At 39.7% G+C, this 15,773-nt stretch overlaps 1 protein-coding gene across 1 annotated transcript in view; it reads left to right on the top strand.

Moving 5' to 3' along the window:
* Window positions 1-15,773, top strand: part of DNAH8 (dynein axonemal heavy chain 8) — a 118,312-nt gene that overhangs the window by 55,946 nt on the left and 46,593 nt on the right. Inside the window, exons 46-60 of the mRNA XM_077925645.1 lie at window positions 468-629; window positions 1,455-1,701; window positions 2,444-2,685; window positions 2,778-2,918; window positions 3,141-3,378; window positions 4,430-4,572; window positions 5,345-5,479; window positions 5,854-5,976; window positions 7,383-7,596; window positions 8,927-9,036; window positions 10,236-10,399; window positions 10,741-10,933; window positions 12,790-12,912; window positions 14,431-14,561; window positions 15,140-15,293. Of these exons, the coding sequence (XP_077781771.1) occupies window positions 468-629; window positions 1,455-1,701; window positions 2,444-2,685; window positions 2,778-2,918; window positions 3,141-3,378; window positions 4,430-4,572; window positions 5,345-5,479; window positions 5,854-5,976; window positions 7,383-7,596; window positions 8,927-9,036; window positions 10,236-10,399; window positions 10,741-10,933; window positions 12,790-12,912; window positions 14,431-14,561; window positions 15,140-15,293 (2,520 nt within the window). The remainder of the gene's footprint in view (window positions 1-467; window positions 630-1,454; window positions 1,702-2,443; window positions 2,686-2,777; window positions 2,919-3,140; window positions 3,379-4,429; window positions 4,573-5,344; window positions 5,480-5,853; window positions 5,977-7,382; window positions 7,597-8,926; window positions 9,037-10,235; window positions 10,400-10,740; window positions 10,934-12,789; window positions 12,913-14,430; window positions 14,562-15,139; window positions 15,294-15,773) is intronic.

The following is a 15,773-nucleotide window of genomic DNA, read 5'->3' as shown; positions in this document are numbered from 1 at the left end:
TCTGTTATTTAAATAGGCTTTTGAATTTTGTAAGCAGTCAAATAAAAAAGACTAATTCAGGAGGAGAGCTGTAGCTCCGTGGCAGAGCATCTGCTGTGGATGAATAAAGTTCCAGGTTTGTCCCCAGCATCTTCTTCAGGTAGGGCTGAGAGAGAGAGCCCTGTCTGAAATCCTGGTGAGCTGCTGCCAGTCAGTGTAGACAATACTCAGCTAGATGGACCAGTGGCCTTACTCAGTATAAGGCAGGTTCCTGTGTGTCTTACATCATTAAGAGTGAAACTCTGCTGCTTTATTTCTTTTACCTAAAGTAAATTATTAATGCTTACAACCCATTGAATTTAGTGGAAGTAGTTTTTCATTACCATTGCAAGTCCTATTTCTTTCACTGAGAGGCATGAGTAATTTTATCTGGATCAGTGACCATCTCTACAAATCCATAAATTATTGTGTTTTGTTTATTTTTCCAGGTAGATGAAGATGAACCCCTCTTTCTTAGTCTTATAAATGATCTCTTTCCGGGGCTGGTATTGGACAGCAATACATATGTTGACCTTCAGGCAGCCGTTGCAAATCAGGTTGAAGAGGCAGGACTGATTAACCACCCACCTTGGAATCTTAAGCTTGTCCAGGTATTACAGTATACCTTGTAAACTTAAACTGCAGAACCTACAGATGTGAATTTTTGCTCTAAATCACATTTTCCACATTTGAGCTGTCTCAGAGGATCCCTCCTCGCCTCCAGTAACAACCCAAGTATCACATTATGTAACTTGCGGTGTGCATATAGTTGTGCATTATTATCCAGAAGCAGTGATGATGATTATTATACCCCACCCTTCAGGCTAGGTTTCCCTAGCCACTCTGGGCGGCTTACAGCATATATAAAAACTTAATAAAACATCAAACATTAAAAAACATTCCGATACAGGGCTGCCTTCAGATGTCTTCTAAACGTTGTGTAGTTCCCTATGGAAAGGTTCCATAGGGAACCTTTCATATTTTTCATGGTATTGACGTATACTGCCTGTTATATGATGGCAATAGCATCTCTCTCTCTCTCTCTCTCTCTCTCTCTCTCTCTCTGTTCTGGAGGAGGGCCTGGTGCCTAAGCCAACAGCTCATGGTTCAAAATATTCCTTGTTCTCTACCAATGCAGGTTCTAATTGACTTCAGCAAATCTTAAAATCTCTTGTAAGATCTAGATACACCACATACAGATACAGATAATTAAGTTTGTATAAATGTCCTCAAGCACTACCTAGATTTAACCTTAATTGTTTTTCTCGTGGCAATTGCCTTGCCTAGTCCCGGGTAAACGTACCCATTCCCTCCCTGCTTTGCACTGGGGACATGCTCAGGAGGAAGTCCTTAGGAAAACAAGCTCGATAAGAACACAGATAATCCTAATAGTTATTTCTGATTTGGCCACACCTTTTTCTCCCTCCTTGTTTTAGTTGTATGAAACTTCCAAAGTACGCCATGGGTTGATGACACTTGGGCCAAGTGGATCTGGGAAAACAACTGTTATAACTATGTTGATGAGGGCAATGACGGAGTGTGGATATCCTCATAGAGAAATGCGTATGAACCCAAAAGCTATTACTGCGCCTCAGATGTTTGGTAAACTGGATACAGCAACAAATGACTGGACAGATGGAATCTTTTCCACACTGTGGAGAAAAACGCTTAAGGCTAAAAAGGGTATGCAAGCTATAGTGTGTTCTATATAGTGCATATGGGAACTTGATTATCATCTCTCAGCGTACTGCTGAAAAGGATCTTCTGTTTGCAGCTGCACTAATTGGTCTCTGTTCTAGTAAAGATAATTAAGATAACTTGAGTAAGTAATTAAGATAACTTGAGAAAATATATATTCATTTAATATAAAACTGCAATAATCTTAGGGCAGTATCCAACCAAGTAGTTCCACTAGCACAACGAGTTCTGGCTTTGCAATGGAATTCCCTCCCTCTCTTCTCTTTCTGCATGTCCCGTAATTCTGTTCTGGAAATTTCCCCTGCCCACCAGAGCAGATTTTGAGACATAAGGGGGGTGCATAAGGAGAGGAGAGGAGACGTTACACTGTGAAAACTGAAATCCTAATGGAATTACATCATTGGATACTACCCTTACTCTTAAAAAAAAGTCTAGTGAAATTTCATTGGGACAACACTGCAAATTTGTTCCAATTTAAGGCTTGAGACACATTGATTTCTATAGTGCTTAAAGATGTGCAGTGCAGCCTTAAATTAAGAACTGGAACTCACAATTGGAACACTCTCAGTGGTGTAGCCTTCGCTGAGCTATGTCATTTCAGCTAGCAGGTGAGATAATCACATTTTGATGCTCCTCAATATCTAAACAACAAGCACCCTCCCTGTAATTGTTGTCGTTGTTATTCAGTGTTAGCCTCCATATTTCAACCATATCTCTTTGTTTCCAGGCGAGAATATTTTTCTGGTTTTAGATGGCCCAGTAGATGCAATTTGGATTGAGAATCTGAATTCAGTGCTAGATGATAATAAGACTCTCACTTTAGCAAATGGTGATCGAATTCCAATGTCTCCTACTTGCAAGTTGCTCTTTGAAGTTCACAATATTGAAAATGCATCTCCTGCTACAGTTTCTAGAATGGGCATGGTGTATATCAGTTCTTCTGCACTAAGCTGGAGGCCAATATTGCAGGTACACTTTTGCAGGGATGATCAAATTTTCTTTTTCTTTTAAATAGTGTGGGTTTTAAAATAATGTAAACTGTTTTTCTGACTTTTTTACAGGGTTGGCTAAAGACTCGTACTACACAAGAAGCTGATGTGCTGCTAGGTTTATATGATAAAGTGTTTGAAGACGCATATACATACATGAAATTAAACCTTGGTCCAAAAATGGAGCTTCTAGAGTGTAACTATATCATGCAGGTATATAGTTACTGTTGTCTCATTTGTTCATACAGCAATGCATGATTGCCTCTAAAGAAATAAGCATAGAAATCTTGCTTCCTGACAATCTTTTGGAAAACATTAAGGACCATAGATATAAAATTGCAGTTTTTCTCGGAGATGAAGTGAAATTTGTATTTAAGTTTGATTAAGAAAGTTAAACATTGTGTAACATTTTCTTCCTTTTAAAAATATTTCCAGTCCATCAATCTTTTGGAAGGCTTGATACCATCAAAGGAAGAGGGTGGTATCGCATGCTTGGCACATCTTCACAAATTATTTGTGTTTGGCCTGATGTGGAGTTTAGGTTCCCTCTTAGAACTGGAAAGCAGGGAAAAGCTGGAAGCCTTTTTAAGAAGCCATGAAAGCAAAATAGATTTGCCACAAATTCCTAAAGGTGCTTCAGAGACAATGTATGAGTACTACGTTGCTGATTATGGTAAGTGAAAAAGCAGTGCAATGCTCTTTAATAATTAAGTGCACAAACCCCCAGTACTGGAGATGTTCTTTCCAGCATGTTGCTAAACTTCCAGAGAAAGGCATTTATATTTGGCCATAATGAATATGTAGTAATGAATGAGGACTAATGAACTGAAATACAGTCTAGGTTAGATGGTGGCTCTGTACAGGCGTGTCCAATTGGCGCATGACTGCCAACGCGCAAGTCCTTTTGGACCTGGAAGAGTGAGCTTATGTACTCTGCTGACACATGCGGGGACCAGGAACAGAACTCCTCTGCATCAGTGAGAGGTGGCAGCAACAGGGGAAGGTCATTTTGATTTCCCCGAAACACAACTGAAATAAGGAAATAAAATGGTGGCTACTGATACTGTTAGTTTCGACTCTTCCAAAATTCTTTCTCCTCTCTGAAACATAACAGAATTTTGACAGAAGCTTGCAGATTCCTCTGCATCATTTCATGCCAGCCCTACTTCAGACCTTGGCCTTCTAACTCACAAAGGGCTGTAAAGAGGGCAAGATTATGTGCTAGAGTGGGGGACGGGGGGAGATAAGCAGTATAAACCTGCTCCCTCTCTCTTGCGTGTGTGCATGCAATTATTTACATGTAAGTAATCTGAATGCCTGAATAGGGCTCTAGTGTTCGATGGATGAGCTCAGCTCGCTAATGGCTGAGTTTTGATTGTTAAGACTTCTTTCCTAAAAGAAGCAGAATTAGGGAGTATAAAGCTTTCCTTTTATTTCTTGCCATTCTTCCTTACAGTGATCACTATGGAGCAAATGAACTTTATTCTGAATCCACCAGTGACTCAAAATCACCTATATGATAACACTCTGGAGATTCATGTGACTGAGCATAATAATATGAGAAAAGATGTTGGCTTCTTTTAATTCACCAAGTCTTTTGATCCCATGTAGAATAGGTCCAATGGGTTCTGTGTCATCCCTTGTCCCCTAGGAAGTACTGTGGAGTTGCTGGTGAAAGAAGTGAAATAATTAGAGCTCTTCCACCATTGTTTTGCTACTTTTAGGTGACTGGGATCATTGGAATAAAAAAGTTCAGGAATATGTTTATCCAACAGACAGTATTCCTGAATATGCATCTATTCTGGTTCCAAATGTTGACAATGTCAGAACCCAGTTTTTAATGGATACCATAGCAAAACAACACAAAGTAAGTGCATATTTTCTTTGCAAAATGTGAGTAGGTAATGTCTTTTTATGCCCAAACTACCTTATTATATATATGTCCTTTTGTGTCTATGATTAACCGCAACAGCACAGACTATTATAGACACAGAAAATGTTCCTCTGCTTGATTTAAAAAACAACAACCAAAAACCCGCCCTAATGCAACCCCTGTGACCCATCTCATGCCATCTCCTAAGTTCAGCAGTGGTTATTCTGGGGGTTGCAATAAGGAGGAGGGGACTGGGAAACCCTTACTGAATATGTGGCCTTTTGCTCAATATAGGTCTAACTCTAAACAATGATTTATAGGGCAGGGGTGGCTAATCGGTTTGGTGTGCAGATTTGCCCTCCCCTCAAGCAGTTCCCCCCCACTCAACTTAACCCCACCCCATCCCCAATTTTGGCAGCAGCAACCATAAATAAATAAAATTTAAGCACTCACAGCTCTCAATTGAAATAGCCCAGATCCAATCCTAACTGAATGATGATTTAGCAATTATTGTTTCAAAAGGGAGTTAGCAATGAGCAAAGGGATTGCGGTGTCCTTCCTTCCCCTTTTCTTTCCCATAAATGTATTGATTTTTGCCATTTATATTTTGGTAAGGGCTGAAGCCTGAATAGAATGTGAAAGTAAATAGTAGGTTAGAAAGAAAACCAACATAATTATATTAAAATTTATGTTTCAAACCATTTTTGTGCAGTGAATTAGCTTTATTATACAAGCCTGATAATAAATTGTCATAACGTTGTTGCAGGCAGTGTTGCTTATTGGTGAACAAGGAACAGCAAAGACTGTAATGATTAAAGGTTATTTAAAAAAGTATGATCCTGAAGAACATTTATCAAAATGTTTAAACTTTTCCTCAGCAACAGAACCTGGAATGTTTCAGGTAAGCTGTAGGTTTGATAATCAGTTCTACATTATGTGCTTGCAGAAATACTTAAAATGCTTTGCGATAATCTTAGGTGTAGATGCCTTGAGCCCTGGTTCTGAGGGGAGGGGAAAGCGGATAAGAATGAATGAATGAATGAATGAATGAATGAATGAATGCAAACCCTGATCTCGTTCTCTGTTTTTAACACCAAGTTCCAACAATATTCATGCTCCCAAGCTTATCTGGGAACTTATCTGAGAACTTACATAAATTGGAAAACACATTTTAAGAATGTTTTTTTTAAAAAAAACAAACAAATAAGGTTTTGTAAACTACTTTGGCGATTACTCACATATTTCCCCCTCTTTTTGTGTTCTTTAATTGTTAAGAGGACAATAGAAAGTTATGTAGACAAACGGATGGGAAGTACCTATGGACCGCCAAACGGCAGAAAAATGACAATATTCATTGATGATATTAACATGCCAATTATTAACGAATGGGGAGATCAGGTAGAGTTATAAAATTGTGCATAGTAATATCGTTAAGTACTGCTTCGTTCTGTAATGTTGTCAGTAAAAGTCTGGTGTACTGTGACCTTGGGGAAAGGGCACATCAAAGGATGCATGTTCCATGCCTTCCATGGCATAGGGGTCAAAAAAAGGGGGGGAAATGGTAGCTCTTCAGAGTGCCCAAGTCAACCTAGCCCAGTGTCCCCAGGAGGAAGCCCCAAACCCCAGGAACAGTCTCCCCAAAGCTCAGAACTGCCTCAGGATTCCATGGAAGGCTCTTCCCAAAGAAGAGAATTGAACTTCAGTGCCTTGGGCAGGCTTAAATCCAGGGCTCCTATGCCTTCCCAAAGGAGCAGGGGTGGGTGGGTTAGAGGGGGAGGCTAGCGGCTGTTGGTACTCCCTGTTCAGTCATACCCAATGGGGTTTAGGGAAACAGCCTACAGAAGGCTGCCCACAGGGAAACAAGGACCATATCTCCCCAGTCTCTGTAGAAGAGCCTCAGTTAGGCATCCAGCTTGCCCAGCCTGTTCCCTGTGTCTTCACTGGGTTTTCTCCTTCTCTCTGAGGCTTTTTATACCCTCCCTGTCTCCCCTCCCTTCATTCTTCCTAAGGCACAGCAACCAGGCTCCTTTTCCACAATCAGAAAGCTGATGGAGAATGTCCACCCTTCTTCTCCACATGTGGAGCCTCCTCGCAACAGTCATAAAGTTCTTTCTAATGATGGTTGCAATTGCCTTTCCTGTAATTTGAATCTACAGTGGTACCTCGGGTTACAAGCACTTTAGGTTACAGACTCCGCTAACCCAGAAGTAGTACCTTGGGTTAAGAACTTTACCTCACGATGAGGACAGAAATTGCGCGCCAGTGGCGGGGCGGCAGCAGGAGGCCCCATAAGCTAAAGTGGTACCTCATGTTAAGAATGGTTTCAGGTTAAGAACGGACCTTCAGAACGAATTAAGTTCGTAACCAGAGGTACCACTGTTTTGATTCAGAGGTTGGTGCCTGGTAGTGTGGATTAGGGCCAACTTAAAGGGCTAGGTACCAGCAAAGGACAAATGAACCCTGACTGCCCATCACATCTGGATCCAATCCGGGTGCAGGTGCAGTTTTGGGACTGAATCATCCTAGGTTGCCTTAATGTATATGAACAGTTAGCATTTTTTTGCTAACACTGACCACCACCTCAGATGTGACATGGCCTGATTCAGCCAACAGAAATTTAAGCACCATGTAAATTTTATTGATTTAAATAGGACAAAAGCATAGACATTGTCAAGTGTAGCATATTTCATACTCTACCCTATGTCTAAAATAAAGTAACAAATTATTTGGCTAAATTAGCAGGGTTGTATCTCTGGTATTTTGTTTTCAATGAACGGTTAACATTTCTTCTATTAATTCCATAGGTAACAAATGAAATAGTGAGGCAGATGATGGAAATGGAAGGAATGTACAGTTTGGATAAACCTGGAGATTTTACTACGATTGTTGATGTGCAGTTAATAGCAGCAATGATTCACCCAGGAGGCGGTCGAAATGATATCCCACAGCGCTTAAAAAGGCAGTTTACAGTTTTTAACTGCACTCTGCCAACCAATGCATCCATAGACAAAATCTTTGGTATATGTTTTTCTAGTACTTTCAAATTGAATTCGTTTTATATTAATTGTCTAGGTTGCCCCTGTGTAGAATGTAAATTCCTTTCTCTCTTTCTTAAAGAGAAAAAACAACCAAGTATTACAGAAGTGACATAAAACTACAGTTAAGGCCATTCTGTATAAAATCATTCGAATGCCTAGGCAAACAGAAAAGTATTAACTTATTTATTTGTTTATTAACTTATTTATTTGTTATATAGGTTTTATGCTACGTTCTTCCTTCAAGATAGCACTGGAGTGTTCACAACATAAAATATATTTTAATATTCATTCATTTCTACTCTGTTGCTTCCTATGAAACATCTCAAAGCTATCTATCTAATTTCATGTATACAAACTATTTCTACATATGTCTATTTGTTCAAATAGGTATCAAAATGAGATCTGTGATTGTGAGATTTATGCTCAAAAGTAGTCAGGGCAGTGAGATCGTCAGACCACAAAGTAGTGGATGGGGGCAAGAGCTCACCCTCCCAGCCTTGAAGTATAGGTTAACTCTCTTGGCAGTCTTAAGGGCTTGCACGATCCACTTTCATTGCCCATCTGTTCATCAGTAAAAAGACTGTTTCAAGTCCAACACAGATAAAGACTGGGATAAACACTGAAAAGTTACATTGAAAGACAGAAGGTCTTCAACAGGCACTGATACAACACTAGAGATGGTGCCTGTCTGATACATAATGGGAACTATAAACACATACAAAAAGGCAGTCGAAAATAAAAAACATTTGAAATGCAAGCAGCATCTAGCTTGGCACCTCAAACTATTTTTTCCATTAATTTTTTATTAAATTTCTGTTTTACATTTTAGAAAGGCACCTAAAAATTATTAGTGAAAAGAAATGTTCTAGAGATATAGTGCCACTACCATAAGCACATTTCTACATTAAATAATTCGTTATGAGCTAGATTTTTGCTTGTACAATAAGTTATAACAAGTCATTTATAATGTCCACTGCTTAGTATCTTCCTTCTTTCTGAAGCCATATCATTGCTCTGCTGCATATTGTAATCAAATCAGTCCATCAACTGAACTTAGTGTTAGTGATACCATACAACCAAAGGTGAGACCAGTGAAGATTACAAACACATACATGCTGCAAGAAACTGATGCAATGAAATGCTTGAATTCTCTTTGATTTCTCTTGCATCAAAACAGTAGCTATTGACTTGTCTAAAGTTAAGTACAGCTGTAGATTGTTCCTGGAGATGTATGTTTAGCGTTCAGCCCTTCATGAGAATATATAATTTTGGAGTCATGTTAAGGTTATCAATATACCGTTATTTTTCAGGGATAATTGGCTGTGGATACTTTCATTCATGTAGACATTTCAAGCCTGAAGTATGTGAAATGATACCAAAATTAGTGTCAGCAGGCAGAATCTTGTGGCAGTGGACTAAGGTAAAGATGAACATAATTATTTGAAAAATATTCCCTATTTATGGGTTTAACCCAGGATTAAAATCTGCTCATATATCGCCTGTAGTGTATAGGTTCTGTAAGGGTTCCATGGTTGGAAGGAATGGAGTTGACTAGGGAAGAAACTACCTGTGCATCCATTCTTAGTTCTAGATGAGCAGATCATAGAATTGTAGAGTTGGAAGGGACCCCAAGAGTCATGTAGTTCAACCCTCTGTGATGCAGGAATCAACGCTGAAAATAACATACAGCCTGGAGCTAATATTTAGTCATTTCTTCTGATCACATTTTAATGGGAAATTGTGGTTGCAAAACTAGAATTTGCCTATTGAATTGGAATTCTTGACCTCAAAATTCCCATCAGCCACTATCAAAGAGGCAGGCAGTTTCCACTCAAGCCATTCTCTTATTTTGCTTGTTTTTAGTGTGAGTGTTGTAGGGCTGCTTTGAACTTCTTAGTCGTCTGAAACTCATGAAGAAGTTGTCCCACACTCTGCATGGAATCACCCAAGGGAAGCTTCAGATTTGCCCAAATGCATGAAAAACATATCACTTTCTAGGTGTTGCTGGATTCCAGCTCACATCAGCCCCAGCTATTGGCCATGCTGGCTAGGGGTGGTGAATGCTGGAGTCGAACAGCACACGGAGGGACACAAATGGTCCTTTCTGTTACATAAACAAGTGCATGTTCACCGTGTTTATTGCTGGCTTCATTTCCTACTCCCTGCCAGAAGGATCTATGCTCTAGGTATCATTTATCCTGTGAATGCAGAGGTGAGGAGAACTCCACTAGATCCTGTCACAGCTCCAGATTCCAAGTGCCTCTGGCTCTTTGATGGTTGGTAGTTGAAGACCCATTGTGGTGTAGTGGTTATAGTGTTGTACAAAGACCCTGTAGACTAGGGTTCAAATCCCCACTCAGCCGTGAAGCTCACAGAGTGATCTTGGGCCAATCAACAACTTTCAGCCTAACCTACCTCAGGATCGTTGCAAGGATAAAATTAGGTGGGGGAACCATGTACGCCACCATGAGGTAATGGAGGGAAATGTGAGGTCCATAATACAGTAAAATAAAGTCCCTTTACTGCCCTTATGAGGTTTGCCATTTAAAAAACAAACCAAACCTGTAGATCTCAGCGCAGGCCCTGTTTTATTTTTTTATGCCTGTTCATTTGCTTTAGGTGAAAATGTTGCCTACACCATCCAAATTTCATTACATCTTCAATCTAAGAGATCTTTCTAGAATTTGGCAAGGAATGTTAACTATAAAATCAGAAGAATGTGCGGACCTCAGGACTCTCCTGTCGCTATTTAAACATGAATGCACAAGAGTAATTGCTGACAGGTATGATCATTATATTATTTACTGAGGAATTACAAACACTGAGATGAAGTCATGCCAGTGTGACATTGTGTTCAGCCATCTTGATTCAAAATGGCTCCCGGCACCCAAGCAGTGATGAAGCCTTTCACCCCCACCTTGGGAACCCTTGTGTTGAGTTTGGTGACACTATCTCAAGAGGCTGCTGAACCTATAGAGGACGAACGGAGAAACAGTTTCCCAAAATATATAGTAGATCTAATCCACAGCTGAGGGACACCCACACCCATATAAATCTTTAGCCATCTTTTCACTCTTCTACAGCGGAAACTTTCTATTCATCATACCTGAATTGTGTCTTCTAGATTTGTTTGTGAAGAAGATGAAGCGTGGTTTGAAAGAAACTTTTCTAGAGTTATTGAAGAACATGTAGATTCAGAACTGGTACCAATAATTGAAGAAGAACCATATCTTGTTGATTTTTTACGGGATATGCCTGAGCCAACTGGTGAAGAGCCTGAAGATTTTGTGTTTGAAGCACCAAAAATTTATGAATTGGTATTTATTTATTTAATTCCAAGCCCCTCCTTTATTAGGTTCCAACAATAGCATGCTCAGATCTATAATGGATACCTATACAAGGACTGGCATGGGGACTCTCAGGCCCCAGGATCAAATGCAGGCCTCCAAGCCTCTCAGTCCCCAAAGACTGTCCGCAGGCCATGCCCCTCACTTACTGGCCCTGCTATGTCCTCTCCTGGAGTGCTTTAGCTATATGAATGTACTTGGACTGAATGCCTTTGGACTGTGGAAGGCTGACCATGAGGGAATGCAGCCTTTGGGCTGAAAAATGTTCCCTACTCTTGACTATAAATAATCCCAAATGTGGCTAATATTTTGGATTATTGCTAGAGGAAATTCAGAGTTACAACTGGATGAATCAGGGGGTGGGGTGGGGATGAGAAAGATGTATTATGCTCCTTTTTTTATTTGCCTGTAATGGAATGCAACAAGGGTGAGGAAGGCAGGCAGGGGCAACACCGGGACTTCCTGCACTCGGACATTTTCCTCCTGCATCCACATAGGGCCAACAGACACCAACTGCCCTGTTGAAATGAAGAAGGCGTTGTGGGACACAGGCAAAGACAACGTCAGGGGCTGCTCCAGTCAGACAGTTGCCCACCTGCCCCACTTAAACCGACTTACAACAGTTGCCCTGTGGGGAAGAATACGGGGACATGCTAGCTCCTTCCCTGTGAGGCTGGTTGTTTCATTTTGTAGCATGTGGTTCTGGGTGTTTTTGTTGCATTTCATAACAGGTTTTTAGCTGCTTTAAAGACTCTTGTTGAAAAGTGGGGTATGTCTAAATAAATTGAGGTAATAATAATAATAATAATAATAATAATAATAATAATTTATTATTTATACCCCGCCCATCTGGCTGGGTTTCCCCAGCCACTCTGGGCAGCTTCCAAAAAAATATTAAAATACTGTAATACATCAAACATTAAAAGCTTCCCTAAACAGGGTAGCCATGTTGGTCTGCCGTAGCCGAAACAAAATAAAAAAATTCCTTCCAGTAGCACCTTAGAGACCAACTAAGTTTGTTATTGGTATGAGCTTTTTATGCATGCACATGAAAGCTCATACCAATAACAAACTTAGTTGGTCTCTAAGGTGCTACTGGAAGGAATTTTTTTATTAAATAAATTGAGTAAAACTGGTGCTCTGTATGGTAGATAGCAGAATATTGTAGATCAGGATAGGCAAGGCACTGGGAGCCACATCAAAAACAGATCACAAGCTTGAGGGTGACTGGTAGCTTTTCATATTCATTTGTGTTTGATTAACACAATTAATAAACATTATTTTCATAAGTATGGGTATAGGAAGTTGAACCTACTGCAGCAGTTGTCTGCAGGAGCAGTTGCCAAAACCGTTTTTCTGTGTATTAGAAATGATCATACAAAAGAAGTAGAAAACTAAATCTAGAGGCAATCCACTGTTATATGCAGCTACTGCTTGGGCTAAATAGCCCGCCATTAGTAGAATAAACAACATAAAACACTTCTCCGATACGGAACTGCCCAGGAGTTAAGTCAGTCCTGGGGAATACATATACCATATTTGTTTTTGACAAATCCTATCTTGAGAAAAATAAGCTGATATCATATCATTTCTAGGATATGATCTGTGAACAGAATGAATGAATGAATGAATGAATGAATGAGTGAGTGAATGAATGAATGAATGAATGAATAAATAAATAAATAAATAAATCTGGCAAACCCTTAAGGACATTTTTCAAAGACATATGATTTTCTTTTATTCATATTTTTTAAAATGCTTTTACATTAATTTATTGAAACTATTTTTTTAGGGGAGAAAGCTATCCTTATTTTCTTCTTTTTTAGATTCCATCTCTTGACTTCTTATCTGACAAACTGCAGTACTATCAGAAGCAGTATAACGAAGCTGTCAGAGGTGGATTCCTGGATTTGGTGTTTTTTAAAGACGCTATAACACATCTTGTTAAGGTCTGAATGCTTCTTTAAAGTTATAGTCTTCATTTCATTTCCAGCACTGGTGGGAAGGGGGAAGTCATGGCAGAGCAACTACCACCTCACAGCCAGGAAAAAAGATGGGAACGGTGGCTTTATTTTTCCCTTTTAGCCTGCCCCACTCCTTCCATTGACTCACTCCAGTGATAAGGAATTTAGTGCTCCACAGCTAGGGCATGCTGGGAGAATGGCAGTGGGGAGGGCATAGAAAACTTTAGATCCATGGCTGCCAAAATTCCCATTTTGTGGACCTATCACGGGTGGCGCAGCATTGGAGCATTTTGCCGCAACACTGGGAAGGTCACCAGTTACACTAATGGAGGACCTTCCTTTTCAGCAGTGGGGCATAAGACTGCTTCCTTAGGAAGCAATTCTAAATATGGGGAGCCAGCAAAAATTATGCCATCTTAGATTAAGTCATTTTATAGCATACAGCATATAGCTACAACAGATCCAAACTCCATTCAGGAGCAGAACTACTGCTGACAGTGGAGAAACAAACTTTTAAAATCCAATTTGTGTTACATCATCCTTTTGCCTGCGTAACTTACACCAGGTTGCCAGCTCATGTGACTGAGCTGAATGGGTTTAGGATTCAGTCTAAATCCCCACCTTTGGTCCTGTCCATGCTATTGCCCTGGAGTACCCTTCATTCATGGCTTAAGAGCCACCAAGTTCAGCTCAACTGTCCAAGCCCCAAGTGCACTGGGAGGAGGGATTTGGGTCAGCATACATGTGACCAAGTTGGGTCTTAAGCCAGAAACCAGCCAGGTGAGTTGGGGATCCACCACATCCTAACTTGCTCATCCCAGTTAGTCTAGGGTTAGGACCGCGCCCTTATTTTATCGAAACATTTATGAACTTCCTTTTATCAGTGTCTCGAGACATTTTTCAAAAGTTGAAAGCAACAAGTAAACAACAAGCAACACAAATAAAACAAGCAACAGGTAGAAGAATAATTTTATAGTCAGATAGTTTAAAGGTAGTAAAACAGTTTTCAGAAGTCTGGGTGAAGGGGGAAAAAGTTTTTGCAAGGATCTGAAAAGAAAACAAAGTTGTACTCAGCTTGTACTGCTCTGGAAAAGGGCATTCTGTAACTGGAAAAGCCTTGAAGATGAAAGCTTCACCTTTGAAGGAGGTGGTAGTTAAAGAAGGACATTGACTGATTACCTAAACAATGCAGTTGATGCTCCTTTTAAAAAAAAACCCCCGCAGGAGCACCATATAAGAGAAAATTCTGTTGTCAATGGATATATATTTTTGCCAAAATTACATGCCATATTAAAATATGCTGCCATTGTATAAGTAGCATCTATGGTATTGGTGGAGGGATATGGAATTGAGAATATTGGGAAGATTTATTAAACTAGGCACCATTCGATGGCTCTTTTATAAAAGCTTATTACAAAAATATTTTTGGATAATTATTTAACTTTGTTGACTTTGCATAACGAATTAAGTAGATCATCTCCCCCCCTTTTTTTTGTAATGCAGATTTCACGAATAATTCGTACAGCATGTGGGAATGCTTTACTTGTAGGAGTTGGTGGTTCCGGAAAACAGAGTCTTTCCAGGCTAGCCTCTTTTATAGCTGGATATAAAATATTTCAGATAACTTTAACGCGGTGAGAAAAAATACATTTCAAATAAGTGGTTGATGATGTGCTGTTTCCCCTATATAATTAGAAGCTACTGTTTGTATATATACACCATTTTATGAGAATATAGAAGATGAGATTCATGGCTAGATGGCCATCCTAAAGATAGCTTGGCATATTCATGTGTACATGATGTCACTGATTCTCATTTGTTACTAATGAATGAGGTGACGGCCTGACAAATCTGGGTTAATTAAGAAACACGGGGAGACACAAACTAGTAATTGTAGTCTCCCTTGATTGCTCAGAGGAATTTAAGGCGCTTGTGAAAGGTGGTGTTTTTGATTTCTTAAAATGGCTTAAGTTGTTTTGCTGTTTGCTTTATTTTGAAATGTGTGTTTAAAATACATTTTTAAGAAGTAGCATGCTCACTATGCAATATACTTACACAAGGATGCCCCTCCTAAAAGGGGCAGTCTTTGCTCAGTTAGCTCTTGCTCCCCTCTCTGCTGGCTTCAGTGATGTAGACTACTTTTCCGAAGTTAGTAGGTGATGAATCACTACTGCATGTTAAGCTTTCTGTCCTTTTCATTTTTGCTTCCTAGATCATACAATGTGAGCAATCTGACAGATGATCTAAAGCTTTTATACAGAGTTGCTGGTGCGGAAGGAAAAGGAATAACATTTATTTTCACAGATAACGAAATAAAAGATGAAGCGTTTCTGGAATTTCTTAATAACCTGCTTTCTTCTGGAGAGGTTAGCATTTCAGAGGCTTTTGCAGCTGTGTTGCTATGATGACTGTTAGATGTTTTGCTTGTCCTTCTATTTCAAAAGCTCAGGGTAGGTTTGACTGCAACTCACATCAGCTCCAACCAGCACAATCAGGTTGATAGTCAGGGATGCTGGAAGTCAACACCTGGGGGGTCCCACATGAGCTACTGCTAGCAGAGATGTAAATCTTGAAAAATATTTTTAAAAATAAAGTTACAATTCAGGGATCAATTTTAAATGAAATTATTAATTTATTTCTGGGATCATGCAGGTACTGGGCTGGGCATCAGCCCATGTCCCTTGACGAGGCAGGAGCAAAGAGACTTTTGGGAAGTGGGCTGAACCCAAACTAGTTTTCAGGGATAAACTTTAAATGAAATTATTATTTTGTTCACCGTTGATTTTTTTAGTAATTTATGGGGTGGGCAAGTAACTAGCCACAGCCATTCAGAATCTTGGCACATT

The sequence above is a fragment of the Podarcis muralis genome, chromosome 3, assembly GCF_964188315.1.
Source record: "Podarcis muralis chromosome 3, rPodMur119.hap1.1, whole genome shotgun sequence".
NCBI classification, from domain to species: Eukaryota; Metazoa; Chordata; class Lepidosauria; order Squamata; family Lacertidae; genus Podarcis; species Podarcis muralis.
Note: the sequence above shows the minus strand (reverse complement) of the source record. Positions and strands in the feature narration are given on the sequence as shown.